The 14,783-nt window shown below is 34.0% G+C and overlaps 3 protein-coding genes across 4 annotated transcripts in view; 1 reads left to right on the forward strand and 2 right to left on the reverse strand.

The window, feature by feature from the left end:
• The window catches only part of LOC127859568 (mucolipin-3-like), a 297,009-nt gene that overhangs the window by 255,679 nt on the left and 26,547 nt on the right, over positions 1-14,783 (reverse strand). The gene's annotated exons all lie outside the window — the stretch shown is intronic.
• The window catches only part of LOC127859558 (uncharacterized), a gene marked incomplete in the record, with an annotated part of 282,340 nt that overhangs the window by 115,804 nt on the left and 151,753 nt on the right, over positions 1-14,783 (reverse strand).
• LOC127859663 (uncharacterized) lies at positions 226-7,144 on the forward strand. Of its 2 annotated transcripts, XM_052397172.1 has the most exons (4): positions 1,579-1,808; positions 3,412-4,232; positions 4,724-5,712; positions 6,135-7,144. In XM_052397172.1, the coding sequence occupies exons 2-4, from the start codon at positions 3,895-3,897 to the stop codon at positions 6,353-6,355; spliced, it is 1,548 nt and encodes a 515-aa protein (XP_052253132.1). In that variant the 5' UTR covers positions 1,579-1,808; positions 3,412-3,894; the 3' UTR covers positions 6,356-7,144. The 2 variants fall into 2 exon arrangements, with proteins under 2 accessions (XP_052253139.1, XP_052253132.1); XM_052397179.1 differs by lacking the exons at positions 1,579-1,808; positions 3,412-4,232 and adding an exon at positions 226-310.

The following is a 14,783-nucleotide window of genomic DNA, read 5'->3' on the forward strand; positions in this document are numbered from 1 at the left end:
CACCTTCACTTGATTTTACGGGATTCAATGATTTCACTGCTTGCAAAATTTCTGCTTCTGTGATAACAGAATTAAAAAGTTCATTTTGTGATTCATCAAAATCGCCAGTATTTGCATTAATATCGAAAATTTGTCAGATGTACAAGAAGCACACAACGCTTGGAAAGAGTGAACAAAGAAAATGGCCGGTCGCCAAGGGCGAAGCTGAGCTCTTGACACAATGTGAGGAACACAAAGGGGAACACATTAAAATGTTCTGTGTGGACCACAGTCAACTATGCTGTACGGCGTGTGTACTGCTCGATCATAGGTAAGTTGATTTCAATTATTTCAATTCTTTGCTTTGGAGACTTCAATTAAAAGACACTTTTTTGAAATCGCGTATTGAAACATGTCTATTTAAAGATACCAGTTCACAGATCTACACCTTAGTTGCATCTGAAATTCGGTTAGTTGAACTAGATATAATTACCAATCGTCGGTTAATTAGTTATTTCGCTGTTGTATGGTTCACGTATAAACATATTTTACGCTGAATTTGTTGAAAACGTAAACTGAAGTACACATTATGAATATAAACCAATAATAATGACCGTGTGGCTAGATGTCCTGAAATCTTGTTTTCAACACATTTGTATTACTTATCTTTTATAAAAAATCACAAGGTATTTTCTTTCGAATGCTTATTCTTTTACCTCTTTTTAAGTTTCGATATTGCCAGCTATATATGAAGGAACACTATAATAACAAAAGCTACAATGCTTTATCACAAAATTAGTATTAGTGAAAGAAATCTGTTTTATACTATTTTTGCATGCTTTCAGGCAATGTAACAAGGTTTCTCAAATAACCAGTGGGGAACTCAAAAAGGAACATGGCGATCTACAAAAGCTGACAACCGACATCAATAACTTGACACAGCGTCTCAGAAAACTGGTAGAACAGAAAGAGAACAATGTCAAGTCACTTTAGTTTGCATACGACAACATTTTAGAAGAGATAACGCTCGTGCGTCAGAAATTTAATGACGCATTAGATTTACTGGAGCAGCGTACTATAAATGAAGGTAGAGCCTTGGTTACTCGTTTGCAAGAATCACTGCAAGCTGATGTAGACTCGAGTAAAGCTGCTCTCAAAAGAATACAATCCCTTCAAGAAGCGTCCGATAAAATATCACCACAAAACTCAGAATTATCTACCGTTATATTTATGAAAATCGGAAAAGAGCTGTTAAACTTTGTTACACGAGATGGCCTCAAAATCTGATTTCACTTTTTTATCTTTTACCCTTGACAAAAATATTGAAAATTGTTTAGCAACAATGACAATGCTTGGTACAATAAACACCTTATATAATAACACAATCATTGCAACAACACGAACATCGTATTATAATGTAAAACTAAGTGGTGAAGCAACATGTCAGATACGAGGCATATGTGAGATTCCTAACGGTAATGTCATTATTGTCGACGCTAAAAACAACAAGATAAAGATGCTTGATAAACACCTCCATGTGATCAGTGACTATGATATACCAAATCGTCCTGTGTACGTTTGTCAGATAACAGACGCTGAAATGGCTGTTGCAGCTTATAATTGGAAAAGCGTACACGAGATTCACGTACTTGCACTGACAAATAATAATATTGTTGGGAAGGAAACATTTAAGCTGACACATCCATGCACCGGAATAAGACATTATAATGGTAATTTGTACGTTGCTTCCAAACAAGCATTATATCGATACACAATGACGGGCATGCTGCTGGACAAGATGTATGAAGACACATCGGGGCCGTGCACAGGTTATCATATGATATTATTAATAAATGTATCATTATACAGATCAGCGGATTTTGTTTTTAATAAGGGAAAGTATCGGTACTGAACCTAATGGGAAAAGTTACCTCGGACAATCCGAAATTTGTGAAACCAACAATTCTCGTTGTGAAATCAAATTATACAATATACGTTTTAAAACTTTAATTATTTAGAACATTATTGATTAAGTGTAACAAATATTATGAACACTTTTAGACTGAACATTTGTATAATTATAAAGTTTTATATTAAACAATACATATAAAAGTTAAATTATGAAATCTTTTGTACACTTGTGTTTGTTTGCAGGACTAATTCTAATTCTGTCTGACCCGTTAAACAAATGAGCTACTAGTTGTGTATTTATAAATTTCTATTCTACTTCACAGTCTACAGGTTTACACTGAACGCGAATGGTGATCGGATTTATGTCCTCGACCATAAGAATCACAAGGTCCTGACCCTGAACTTATGCTATTTCTTATCAGTTGATTATCTATTACTCCATGACGCGTTTATGGCGGTTACACGTAGGCGTAGGTCGGCAGACATGCCCTTGTGACCTTTAAGGAGAGCTGTGTTACTCGATTTCAACGTAAAACGCAGTGGACTATTTTCACGATTCATAAATGTTATGAAAAGTATACTGTTCCGCGAACTCTTTTCACGGCGCCGCAAACTCTTTCTCGGCGCGGAGGCGACAATGTGGCAGTTATCAGGTGTTTACTACCTTATACATCTTGCTTGCAAAAGATGGTTCAAACCTTAGTTGTTCGCAAGCGAACAACAAAATAGTAACCTCATTGATCCGAAAACGGGTGGAAGATAAAAATGCTGCTTCTCGATGCGCTATTTCATTTCTTAGTGCATTCGCACAGTCTTGTCAGGAACTACCCTGTCCGCTATTACTTCACACAAGACTTCATTGTTTGATTAGTGAACAGGGTTTCAATAGATTTCCGATTCCAGCGACCCTAGAGGACTATTATTTTTGTAGAATTCGAATAACGCGTCACGTTTTGACATTTTTGTTTTCTTTTCCTGTATACATGGGCACATTATGATGTGATCGTTTTAGAAGCGCGTTTGGTTTGTGATTGATTATGGGGTAAGTGTTAGGTTCGTCTAGTTTAAACCGCAAATAATTCGCATTGATCATTCCAACAGTTTTGATCATTTAGAATAAGTGTTCTCAGGGGTGTGATTTATCCTCTTTTCAGCTGATTTTTCCCTTTCAACGTCGAACTAATTTTACAAATAATTGTAAACTTTGATGGATCTATATAGATCTATATAGAAACAAAATGTTTAGTTGAACCTTGTTTGTGGGATTCGGTACGGCATTTTTCTCCCCTGAGTTCGTTCTTAAATCACACCCCTGAAATACGTAATAAAAAAATAGATATCCAGTTGATAGCGTTTCATTATTGAAAACAGGGAGCTAAGAATACAAAGTATGATCATCTATCACAACTAGTTATTGTCTGAGTGTTCTGCAAATGTGCCCGGCATCAGAACCGAGAACGTCCCACGTCATCCGCGTTCAACGCGAATAACCATGAAAGCTGAAATTTTTTTCTGTTGCAGAAAACATTCCGGGGACGTGTTTGCATACAGTCGGATCCCCCCTTAACATTCTCGGCTTTTGTGTTCCCTTAGCTACGCCACTGTTCTGTACGAAGAAGCGAAATACCTGCAATGTTATGATCGCACGTCCGTTCCCGGCGAAATAAATAATTATCTCAATTTATAATGACTTCATGAAGTATAATCGCGTTATCGTGCTTGCAACGAACTGGCTTTACGGAAACCCGTTATACATATATCCATGTATACACCAGCGCGTAATCGATACTAGCATAAACTAGAACATAAACCATCTAGTTTCGTTTTCACTTATCAAGTTATAATGGCTGTAAATTAGCTTTACATGTAATAAAGGGATCTGAACACGCTAGCAGACTTGTAAAGGCGATCTGGGCTATTGTGAAACCATCATTTGTGAATGCATACCTACTTACTTATAACATTCGGGTGATCTTCGCTTGTGATAACAAACCTAAAGATAAAATGGCGACAAAAGAAGACACACCTGTGTTACAGAAAGGTTCAGACGCGTTATTCGACTATTGTTGTTGTGTGTGCGATGACAATGCTTCTTTAACAGAGGCACACTTCTATTGTGAGAGTTGTTGTAAGTGGTACTGTGACCAGTGTGTGTCTCTTCATGGTCAGATGTACAAGAAACACACAACGCTTGGGAAGATGGAGCAAGTAAAATGGCCGGTCGCCAGGGGCGTAGCAGAGCTCTTGACAAAATGTGAGGAACACAAAGGGAAAACGATTGAAATGTTCTGTGCGGACCATAGTCATTTGTGCTGTACGACGTGTGTACTGCTCGATCATAGGTAAGTAGATTTCAATATTTGAATTTTGAGACTTAAATTATGTGTTCATTTAATTTAAATGTACCATTTAATGATCAATCATCCGAAAATTAGGTTAGTTGACATAGATATATTTACCAATCGTCTTCTAAGTGACTTAATTAGATGTTTCGCTACTGTTGAGTTCATTTATTGGTATTTGTTCACGCTGTATTTGTCGAAGGCTTGAACATTTTTTACGAATTATGAATACCAATCAATAATAATGACCATGTGTATATATGCGTAAGTCACGTGTTTAACCAATTATTTATTACGAAAAATGTCGTTTGTGTTAATGCTTAAGCTTTTACTTTTTTTCAAGTTTCGATATTAACATCAATATATATCTTACATAACAATATGTGAACGAACCGCATTAGATCATATGCGACATATTGCTTAATCACTCAATGAGTATATAATAAAGTAAAAAAATGATTTATTTAGTCAAACATTTTGCATGCCTTCAGGAAATGTAACAAGGTTACTCAAATAACCAGTGGGGAACACAAAAAGGAACATGACGATCTACAAAAGCTGACAACCGACATCAATAGCTTGACACAGCGTCTCAGAAAACTGATTGAACAGAAAGAGGACAATGTCAGGTCACTGCAGTGTGAGTACGACAACATTATAGAAGAGATCACTCTCGTGCGTGAGAAATTTAATGCCGCATTAGATTTACTGGTGCAGCGTACTATAAATGAAGGAAGAGAAGTGGTAGCTCGTCTGCAAAAATCTCTGCAAGCTGATGTATTCTTGGGTAAAGCTGCTCTGAAAAGGATTCAATCCCTACAAGATGCGTCCGATAAAATTGCGCCACACGATTCAGAATTATCTACCGTTGCATTTATGAAAATCGAAAATGAGCTGTTAACCTCTGACTCAATTTTACGCGAGATAGATTCAAAATCTGATTTCACTTTATCATTTACCCTTGACAAAAATATTGAAAATTGTTTAGCTACAATGACAACGCTTGGCACTATTAACACTTCAAATAGAAGCACAGTTATTGCAACAATAAGAAATTCACGTTACAATATAAAGCTAAGTGGTGAAGAAACATGTGAGATACGATGCATATGTGAGATGCCTAACGGTAATGTCATTATTGCCGACGCTAAAAACAACAAGATAAAGATACTTGATAAACACTTCCATGTGGTCAGTTACTGTGATATACCAGCACATCCTTTCTACGTGTGTCAGATAACAGACGCTGAAGTGGCTGTTGCAGTTTATAATTGGGTAAGCGTACAAGAGATTCACATACTTGCACTGAAAAATGATACTATGGTTGAGAAAGAAATATTTAAGCTGACGCATCCATGCACCGGAATTAGACACTATAATGGTCATTTGTACGTTACATCCAAACAAGCGTTATACCGGTACACAATGACGGGCATGCTGCTGGACAAGATGTATGAAGACACATCGGGTTCTCACACAGGTTTACATATGATTTTATTATCAAATTAATGTTACTTATACATATCAGCGAATTTGAATTAATGGTATCATATGACGATTGTTAATAAATTTGTTTAATTATCGTCGGCCATATTCATATGTTGGTTTAAGATTGCGGGAGTACAATGTTTGCATTGAAATCTGATATACATGTGTTAAACATTTAGTTATTTATCACATTATTTATTACATTATTTATAAGTCAAAACAGATTTAATGAATACTATAAGAATTTAAATTTGTATCATTATTAAGTATTATATTAAAAAAACAAATGAAAGTAAAATGGTGTAGATGAAATCGTTTGTACACTTGTGTTTGTTTGCAGGACTAATTCTGTCTGATCCGTTAAACAAACGAGCTACTAGTTATGTATTTATAAATTTCTATTCTACTTCACAGTCTACAGGTTTGCACTGAACGCGAATGTTGATCGGATTTATGTCCTCGACCTTACAAATCACAAGGTCCTGACCCTGAACATGAGTGGACAGTTCTTGGCGTCCTTCACTGACCCGGAACTTAAACAGCCGATTGACGTACACGTGACAGAGTCAGGACAAGTGTTGGTGTGTGGACACACTTCACAGAACATCATTCAACTCAACAGCGAGGGGACATAGAAAATTGCTAATGTAGCTTCACTGAAGGAAGAAACGCAACTTTTGTCCATCTGTTGCTCGAGACACAGTGGTTTTATATTTGTAGGAAGGAATAGTAAAAATGACATTGTAGTGTATGACACAAAATGACATAATGTTGAGTGTTTAACTTAACACTTTTCTTTTAAAATTCCATTTGTGATAAAAATTAGCAGAGCTACCGATTAAAAATTGACGCATAGTGAAAATAGGTAATATCTCTATTGGCATGACATGTGCGCTATAACTGAAATGTAATGATATATCCATATCTTTATGAACAATGAACTATTATTTATTGTTCATTTATATATAATGCTTATTTTTTAAAGTAGTTATACACCTATATTACTATTTATATCACATTGTACGTTCGCAAAAAATTTAAACGAGAGAGTGACTTTGGTTTGATTTTGTTTTATTAAAATGTTATGCCACTCCCCGACGGTATCTTACTTTGACACTTATTCATATGCGCGGGAGTTGACCGTTGTTTGCATCACTTTTCTGTCATTCATATAGCCCTACCTATCAGACACATTTTTTTCTGTCCGCGACATCTTTTTCGCGAGGCAAAATTCTAGCTCACTTGAGCAGCATTAACACTTCGACAATGCTATATTGAATGAATGTGCATATACACGCAAAATACGACAGGGAAGTTAATAATTTGTAGCGAATTGTTCTCCATGTTTTTGCCTTGTATATACATAAATATAAATAAATAAATAAATAAATTAATATATATTTATATACATATATAATTAGAAATTAGACATTTATAAATAAGTATATATATATATATATATATATATATATATATATATATATATATATATATATATATATATATATATATATATATATATGTATATATATATATATATATGAGAAAAAAATTGTTCAAAGAGTGCAAACAATAAGTTTTTATACCCTAGCGCTTTAGACTATAAATCTTCTGAACAATTTCTTTCTAATATATATAATATGCTGTATTATACTTGTTTTTCCATATATGTATTAACTGATTTATGATACATAAATCAATGATTGAACTGTGTTTCAAAAGATAACACCACTTTTTGAGTACATGTATGTAAATATTGTTGTAGGTTGATGGGAGTGCTTTAGTATTGCATATTGTATAACAACTAGTATTCTTTAACGTGCAAATAAATGTGAAGTATTTTGTATTGCCATACATTACCATAAACTGTTGTATAATGCACTGAATGTGCTGACATCATTTACATGCGTCTGCTTGCGGCTAAGCCTAGAAAGATAATGACTGAGCTATAAATAAGCTAACATGATTACTGACATAGCTGTGTTGTTTGTATGTGATAATTCAATAAATAAATACACAAATATAGATGATATATAACATTATGTGTGCTTGAATTAACATCGTTACTTTACAGCTACAAACTAATATCATGCAGTTTAGACTCTGATTTATGAATGAATAGTTATCCTCGATTACCGTAAATTCGCGACCTTAACATTTAATGTCAATATTAAAATAATAACACATAAAAAAAACAACGAAAAAAAAAATAAATAAAATAAATTCATTCCTCGCTGATTTGTTCCATTATGATGTCCACACAATGTTTTTAAAGCTCTTAAATGTCAATATTCTTGACATTAGTGTAAAGCGTCAGCCATTTTGTTTTACTACCCTTGATTCGCGGGTATGACGTCATACAAAATTTCATTACAATGTCGAATAATTACTTTTAACAGTTTACATTGGTTTCTGATGCAAATGAAACATTTAACAAAAAGTCAAACACGAAATAACAATACAATATTAACATATGAAGAGGGTAAATTGCATGGGAAATGGGAGCAGCTCCCATAGCAACTGTGTCTGGGTGGATTTTTTCCAAGACCCTGTAACGTAATGTATTTTAGGCACTCTGTATAATTTTTAGGCTCTAAGAACAGACACATTCTCCTCCTTAACAGTTTTGTAAGCATTTATCAAGGCAGTCGGTGAATAATACTTCTCGCGACGATGCTTAGGGATTGTCTTAAAAACAAAAAAGAAATAAAAAATAAGCTTAATTGTCATGGTCTAAGAAACACACAATAAATCATGTGTTGGAATTGTTCATGTTTTCGAAGCGTAAAATTTCCATATATGGCAGTGCTACTACAACAGCAGACGACAACAAAAAATTGTGATATCAGATTTTAACTTAATATATATGAAATTCGATGGTCCGATATTATTGATGTTAAGAAAATATGGTATTTTGCTAATTGATTGTAATTTACACTTTTTACTTGTTTAAAATGCATTATTTTTCGCAAATCTTCAATGGTTCCAATCGAGTTAACATTCGTTTGCATATCGCCACGATCACGCATGCGCAGAAATAAATCTCGATACCGGTTACGTGATGAAAACGAAATCCGCGAATCTAGGTTAGTCGCGAATTTAGGAGAGTCGACGATACAACATGGCTAGTAGTTGCGACATAATTTAACCTACCGATAGTCAACAAAAGTATGTCAGAGTAAGTTAAAACCCTGCGAGATACCTGTATTCGCAATTTCAATTTTCAAAAAAAAATGCCGTCCTTCTGTTCCACAAAGTTATACATTGATAATCTTTATTTGGCACATAACATTTGTTTCATTATGTTAAATCAGTTTTTGCTAGAATGAACTGCTTTAGCCAGCTTTAGTTGAATTGAGACATTTGATTGTTCCTGTGCAGGACTAGTAGTTGGTGTCGTAAGAGTGATCTAAAGAACACTCCCCTTAAAGGTATCAATACTGAGACCTCCAAGTCGCTAAGCGGACACAATACCCACAACGATATAGCCACCAGACCAGCTTTAACTTCCAAAGGATACAACAGCAATCATAAGATATTAGCCCTAAAAAATAGGCATTTGCAAAACGTGTGTTTGTAACGAGCGAAATATAAGATTTATTTATTAGATGCATTACTTGCATTTTTATTGAAACAATTGTAATGATTTGTGATGTCCATATATTTATTACAATACATGGATATCAAATAAGTTTTTGCCCTTAGGTAAGGTATCACCTATAATCATATAAGCGTGTATCAAGCATAACCAACTTGGTTTAATTGCTGTCGATGAATCACAAATGGAAATAAAACACGTATACGATAATGTATGTAAAAAGTTTACTCCAGTAAATCGTAAACGTATGTGTTGAAAGCAATACACATGATTAAATGCTATAATTATCTTAAACGTGTTACAATTCTAATCAATTAACACTTTGATTTGCATCGATCCTTATGAATTGCAGAAGTCGTAGTATATCCCAGTTTCTAATTAATTTTTAATATATAGTGACTTGATGTTTATCAAATCGTTTCTATTAAATATATACTGACGTACTCGTTCTGTGTCGATAAAGTTTATTTGCAAAAATATAAAAACAATTCAATGAGACATTAATCCACAAAATTATACGAGCTTTATTGTTAATGTTTTCCATAGTTTCTATGCATGGTACTGTACTATATACAATTAAAATATCGAGTAATGCTCGACTGTTTGATTTGAGGCCAATCTCCATACACATAATATATTTTCACGACAATGTAAACTTGATATTACATTGCAATATTTACCAGTTTCGTATTTAGGAGGAATACTAGGAAATCAGCACAGAAACGTATAACTCATCCCTGATATATTTCGACCAATAAGTTCTTTTTCAAAGTTTGTTTTAATTAATTGACTACTTATTTATCTAACATAACATAAAAAAGCATATTGACGTCAAAAGGCAAATAAACATGACATGGCATCACGACTTCAAAACAGCAGTGTCGCAAATCAGCGCAAAAACAATCACATGCTTATATAAAAATTGCAAATGCATTATAATGATCGTAATAACAATACAGTTATTATTATGAAATAAAACTTGTCGAATAATCACATGATCGTTTACAATCATTTAACTGAAGACTCACAAGGATTAGCTTACAATTACACAATTTTATAGAAAGAAGTGCACGCCTATAGATCTACTCAAACTATGTATGATTGATGAGCTTTTATTCATTCATATATTTATCTACATCGGCTAAAATCACATATTATAGGTTAGTGTTGTTCTGTGCCTGACTCAACCCTGTATTGTCAGGGGCAGGTAATCCACGCTATTGTTGTACTTCCTTTCAAGAAATTGTAGTAAATAACTGTTTGTGTAGGATTAAACAATTATGAAACACACATACAATGGATCTATTTAAAGAACGGCATTTTAAATTCGATCATTAGGATAGTGACTGAAATATATCATAGAGAACGAAAGAGCTTATGTCTACACTTATTCTGAACAAGGATATATACTGTTTGTTTGTTCGTCTCTGTTTTGAAATATACTTAAACAATCGCCTTGAAAATACGTTACGATTTACTAAGAATGTTACCTCTTTTCGTTTTACATGTGAATGTTCATTACAAATACGTTAATGAAATGACAATGCATTTATTTAATTAATGAAAGAAATATAATCAACGTTTAATATGTTGTAATTGAATCTTTGCGACTAAGGTATCTCTGCAACTTTGTATCCATACACGGGCGGCAACACCTCTAAATTGAAGTATTTATCACTCGCCGTATTGTCATAATTTAACGAGTTTAGATAAATATTGTATAGACAGATTGCGCCCCGTACGAGGGTTCGTTTCATAACATATACGACCAGAAAAAGATTTTCATGAAATATTGATGTTCGTTTAAACTTGGAATAACGGTAATTTAGTGATGATATATCACACTATATAGTATATAAATATTTATATTATATACACTTAATGACTTTGCACTTGTTAATGGAAGGATATAAATTACATGCTTAGTTATACAAAGTGCGAGCAGATGGTTAATGGTAACTTAATGTTAATATTAACTGTTGAATGAAGTAATTAATCATAGTCTTTTGATGATTTATGTGTAATCGGAATTATTGAGTGTTAAATGAAACATGTAAGATTTTTAGAAAGTCTTTTCATAATAGAGAGTTGACACGAAACCATTTTAGTATTTTCTTCTATAGCGAGTGTAACCATTCACTAAGATGCCAATCGAACAGAATCCATGCACTTTGAGATAGAGAATCGGGTCACTTTGTTTGTGACGTGAAGCGAAGCAAAGGTCATTTGTTGAAGATAGCATTATATCCCAAATACAATTTACCGCATTTAATCGATTATCACAACGGTTGTCCTAAATATTTCTATTTATAAAATTCTACTTCTTACTTAAATAAATAACTATATTTGGATGCTTTTGTTAATAATACCAAATAGGCCAAACACTTTCTGCAACTGACAACACATTTTTACCGTATATAAAATAATGTTTATGTTCTCTTTCGCTCCCTTTTTATAACAACAGTTTCTTCCTTTAGGACACCATATATATTCTTCAGGCTTGTGACGCTGAATTTCCAACAGCACGTGGCGCAAGGACATGTTTAACACTTTGAATAGCTATTGTCGGATATATGTATTGTGCATCAATGCATTCGTAAAATTGATGCAAAGTGGACAATAACGCGGCAATAATATATTCATTGTGATGCGTTGTTGTTACATAGATATGATTATTATGAAGTACTGAGTATTTTGTTAATTTTATTATTAAAATGTATTAATGAAATCTTTAATATCGTTAATAAAATGCAATGGTTTTGTTTTTACAAAGGTAATACATGTATTAAAACATTCACAGCGTATACAAATACAATGACGAAAATTTGCATGGAACATTTTATCTGTCAAAATGTCATTATTAATGCTATACATTATATATGTACTCTTTTGTAAGTAGTAAAGTAGCGCTCAACTGGAATATATATATCAAAATATTTTGAGTATTCGATTTGAATACCTATACTGATATGCGCAGTAACATAACACAGTTGTATTTAACGAACTTGGTGAAAAAGCATTCGAATTAATTACATATTGAGGAATAATGATAAAAGAAACGTCTGGAAGGGGAATATGATATTAAATTTACAGAAAACGGAGAAACTTAAATATATACAAGGCATCATGTATGCATATTCTTGATTTCAAATATAACCGAAGCTTAATAAACATTTTTTTTCTATGCTTTGTTTTTATTTTCAGCCGTGCTCGGTGAAACGGGGTTTAATGCATGCATGTGCAAACAATCAAGTTTAGGCGGAAAGTGTCGTCCCTAATTATCCTGTGCGGACTGCACAGGCTAATCTGAGACGACACTTTCCGCCTTAACTTGATTTTTCCGTAGAAGAGACTTTTTTAAATAAAAAAGAGCATCAAAGCGGAAAGTTTTGTCCCTGAGTAGCCTATGTAGACTGCAAAGGCTAATCCGGGACGACACTTTACGCACATGCATTAAACCCCTTTTTCACAGAGCATGGTCCATATAAAAAGCAGGAGTTCGTTACAGTTACGTGCGCTCTCTATCTGTTGTCATTTTCATAAAGTGGTTTCCAATTAAAACAGTTCTATTTTGATTTGTCAGAACTGTGGCACATACAAGTAGGGGTTTTGTTCTTTATCTCGTTATGTTGTTGAGCATAATTGTTAACTCTTCAGATATATGCCTGTACAAATCTTCTAAAAGCAATGGTTCACCAGACAAGCTGTTTCATAAGAAACAATCTTCAGTTGTATAGTCACATGATGATCTTTTTAGTTTAGTACTTCCTTATGACATAACTTACTTGCAATCGAACATTTATTAAAATGTATCGACAAGATGCCTGAAATCCTCCTTATCAAGAAGAATACGCACAGCTCTGTCATATCTTGGCATGACAACACTTGAACACTATCTACAAAACTTCTTTTATCAGTCTGCGGAGTGAGAAAGTTGGATTTTTATGTTTTAAAGCGACCAACACAATATATTCAACTAAATGTCCTCTAATTTAGACAACGTTCAGCTTTAATATTTAAATTTGAATAATAAATTGTGAACAAATGGGCACATTTAATGGCCATTTTTTATATCAATAGTTATTCCCCGGTGTCGACCAGTTCACGGCCACCACCCTTTGGTTGTCCATCGGTTAAAATGGTTAGCACCGATATTATCTCTTTTGAAAAAAAAAGTGTAGTCCTCTGGTAACGACCAAGTGCATGCCGATTAAACGTCGGCTGCCTGTTTGGCTGACCAAGTTAAGGGCCAAGCTTTAATTAGAGTTGGGATGGATCAGTGGGTGGTGTAAATGCACTTTGTCTGAAATGAAAAGAGAGATTTCCACCAGGAACGACTTAGTGCACGCTGACTACCCGTCGGATGGGATGCTTGTTGAGCTGACCTAGTTTGGTGTAAGGTGTAAATAAGTTTGGTAGTCAAAGTTGTGCACACATATGCCGATATGTCCATGGTACTTTCTGACAGCTAGGAGTTATCCCCCGGTATCGACAAAATGCAAGCCAATCACCCTTCGACTGCGTGTTGGGCTCACCGAGTTTCGGGAAATGGTTTGAATTAGTGTGTGGAGTCAGACGGTGTAAATACACGCCTTCTGCACCCTGTCCGGTGAATGGATGGGCATCTGAAATAGCCGCTTTCCGGCAACTTTTCACTCGTCAGAGTCTTGAAAGCAATACTGTGTTATCAGCATAATGAATATATCGAGAGTCAATTCTGTCTTCCTATTTACGATATGATGACAGAGCACTGACCTTGAAATTCTGCAACATGGAAGGAATTTGATGCGTAATTGTAACTGGAGCAACATGCATATCTATATGTCGTTTTAACTTAAACAGAATATTCAGGATTTCCCTGAAATGAAAAGTGTTACTTTTGTCAACGCTGTATTAAGGCATATCCATACAGACGAATTGATGCGGCTCATGTTTTAGGGGGATTTCTCTAAATATAAGGATTTATTTATTCTTTTACTAAGGCGGGCGAAATTCTCACGCATTTTATGAAAGCTTAATAAAGGTCTATTCAGCTGGTTTAGTTCACATACAATAGTTTGCACCGTGCTAAATGAATACTGAATATAATAATGTTTTATGGTTTTGACAGTAAATATTATATTCATGATTTATATTAACGGTATTTCTATCATAAATGCGTTCTTATTTTTTTAAATCTCTTTTTTAAATCTAAAGATCATGTTTTGCAAACATCGTACTGAAAAAATGTGTTGCCTGCCTAATTATTATTTATTTTATCAGAACACGTGCTCAACAAGCTTGAAATATATAATGCAGCGATTTTGTTTGCCCAATGTGGAAAAGTACCGATACTGTAACAATTAGGAAAAAAATCGCAACAATCATGAAATTGGGAAATTTCGCGTCGTGGAATCTTCAGATTAGGAAATATGGGTCTTTTTAAAAGCTTGGTTTAAATTGCACAAACCAATTTAAATATTAAT

The sequence above is a fragment of the Dreissena polymorpha genome, chromosome 1 (genome assembly GCF_020536995.1).
Source record: "Dreissena polymorpha isolate Duluth1 chromosome 1, UMN_Dpol_1.0, whole genome shotgun sequence".
Lineage (NCBI taxonomy): Eukaryota > Metazoa > Mollusca > Bivalvia > Myida > Dreissenidae > Dreissena > Dreissena polymorpha.